Here is a 1,610-nt window from a genome sequence, read left to right as displayed (position 1 = left end):
CTGCCTCAGCCTCCCAAGTAGCTGGGACCACAGGTGCCTGCCACAATGCCTGGCCATTTTTTGGTTGCAGCCGTCATTGTTGTTTGGGGGGCCCGGGCTGGGGATTCGAACCCGTCACCTTAGGTGTATGTGGCTGGCGCCTTAGCTACTTGAGCCACAGGCGCTGATCCTATGTACATATTTTATGTATTTCAAAGTAACAAAATAATGTTTTCATTTTGATCCAAGAGTTTTTGCCTTTCCAGAAATGTTTGCCCACGGTGGTGCTGTCCTCCTGGGCAGGGATGCCGATGCACCAGCCTCACTCTGCACAGCCTCCCCCGCCAGAGGCCTCTTCTCCTTCCCTCTCATCAAATCTGACCATTTTTTAGGCCACTAGTTCTTGGCTTTGGGAAAGTCAAAGACCTCTTTGGAAATGTGCAGGAAACTATGAAACCCCCTTCCCCAGAAAAATCACGCAGATCCACCTGTTCACATAAATTTGGTGCAGAACTTAAGAAGTTCCCTTCCAGATCACAAGCCCACCCAGCACTAGACACCCCTGGTCTGCAGCTACCTGTGGCAGATGGTCCACGCTATCAGCACACTGCACATCCCACTTGGCCTGATTCAGAGTTTCTGTGTTAGCACAGCTTCACAAACAGACTGCGTACATCCCAAATGACTTTACTCCCTGTGGTGCCTGAGCACTGAATGGTCAGAACTCCACTTGTTAGATGTGGATGGATACCCAGCAAGCAGCTATGCAGCAAGGTTCGGTAACTGTACAGTGGGTGTTGGAGTCCTGGATCACAAGGGGCCTGCTAGCAGTCCACAGCTAGGGACAAGAGGGCTCAGGCCACCAGGTGGAGGGCAAGGCACTACCAGGCTGCACCTGCTCGCCGGGGAAGCGGGGGTTGGGGGGAATAGGGAGGAGCCTGTGGCATCCTCAGGGCACACTGTTCCTTCGGAGCCACTTTATTTCTAAATGCCTCAGAAAGGTTTAAAACAGTGGTTCTCAACCTTCCTAATGCCGTGACCCTTTAATACAGTTCCTGTGAGTGGCGAACCACAGGTTGAGAACCACTGGTTTAGATACAACACATGTCTATTTTATTCCTATTTCCTCTATGGTTAGGAAAGGCACCAGGCTTTTCTATCTAAGCAAGACCCAGTGGGTTGGGACCTAGAGACCTGACGCTCACAGGCAGGGCACACGTTGGATGCTCACAGGTAGTCAGCAAGCAAGACTGGACCAGGCACAAGGTGTACAAAGCCCAGATGGAGAAACGGGATTAATGTGTGTGTGCTCTGGAGGCTCCATCATTGAGAGAAATGCTTGGGTACTCACCGGTACTTGAGTAATTCTGGAGAATACTTTGACTTGGCTTTGAAGATCACCTGCAAAGACAGAAGAACACAGCAGGTTGGGGGTGCAGTACGCTGACACCAACCAACTGGTAACGTCACTTGGGATTCCTCTCTCCTTTTATACCCAGGTGCTGGGGCACTTTCTCTGCAAGTCAGGTCTACATTTTGTGAGAACGTTTGTTATGCCAAATGCTTTTGTATGCTGCGTACACAAGTTTAAAAGTAAAGATCTTTTTTAACGGTTAAAAAAAAAAAAAAAA

The 1,610-nt window shown here is 49.6% G+C and overlaps 1 protein-coding gene across 1 annotated transcript in view; it reads right to left on the bottom strand.

The window, feature by feature from the left end:
• Positions 1-1,610, bottom strand: part of GPR137B (G protein-coupled receptor 137B) — a 52,227-nt gene that overhangs the window by 25,427 nt on the left and 25,190 nt on the right. The window contains exon 2 of the mRNA XM_003797471.2: positions 1,331-1,380. Within this exon, the coding sequence (XP_003797519.2) occupies positions 1,331-1,380 (50 nt within the window). The remainder of the gene's footprint in view (positions 1-1,330; positions 1,381-1,610) is intronic.

Source organism: Otolemur garnettii, unplaced genomic scaffold (genome assembly GCF_000181295.1).
Source record: "Otolemur garnettii isolate 467f Iridium unplaced genomic scaffold, OtoGar3 scaffold00116, whole genome shotgun sequence".
NCBI classification, from domain to species: domain Eukaryota; kingdom Metazoa; phylum Chordata; class Mammalia; order Primates; family Galagidae; genus Otolemur; species Otolemur garnettii.
Note: the sequence above shows the minus strand (reverse complement) of the source record. Positions and strands in the feature narration are given on the sequence as shown.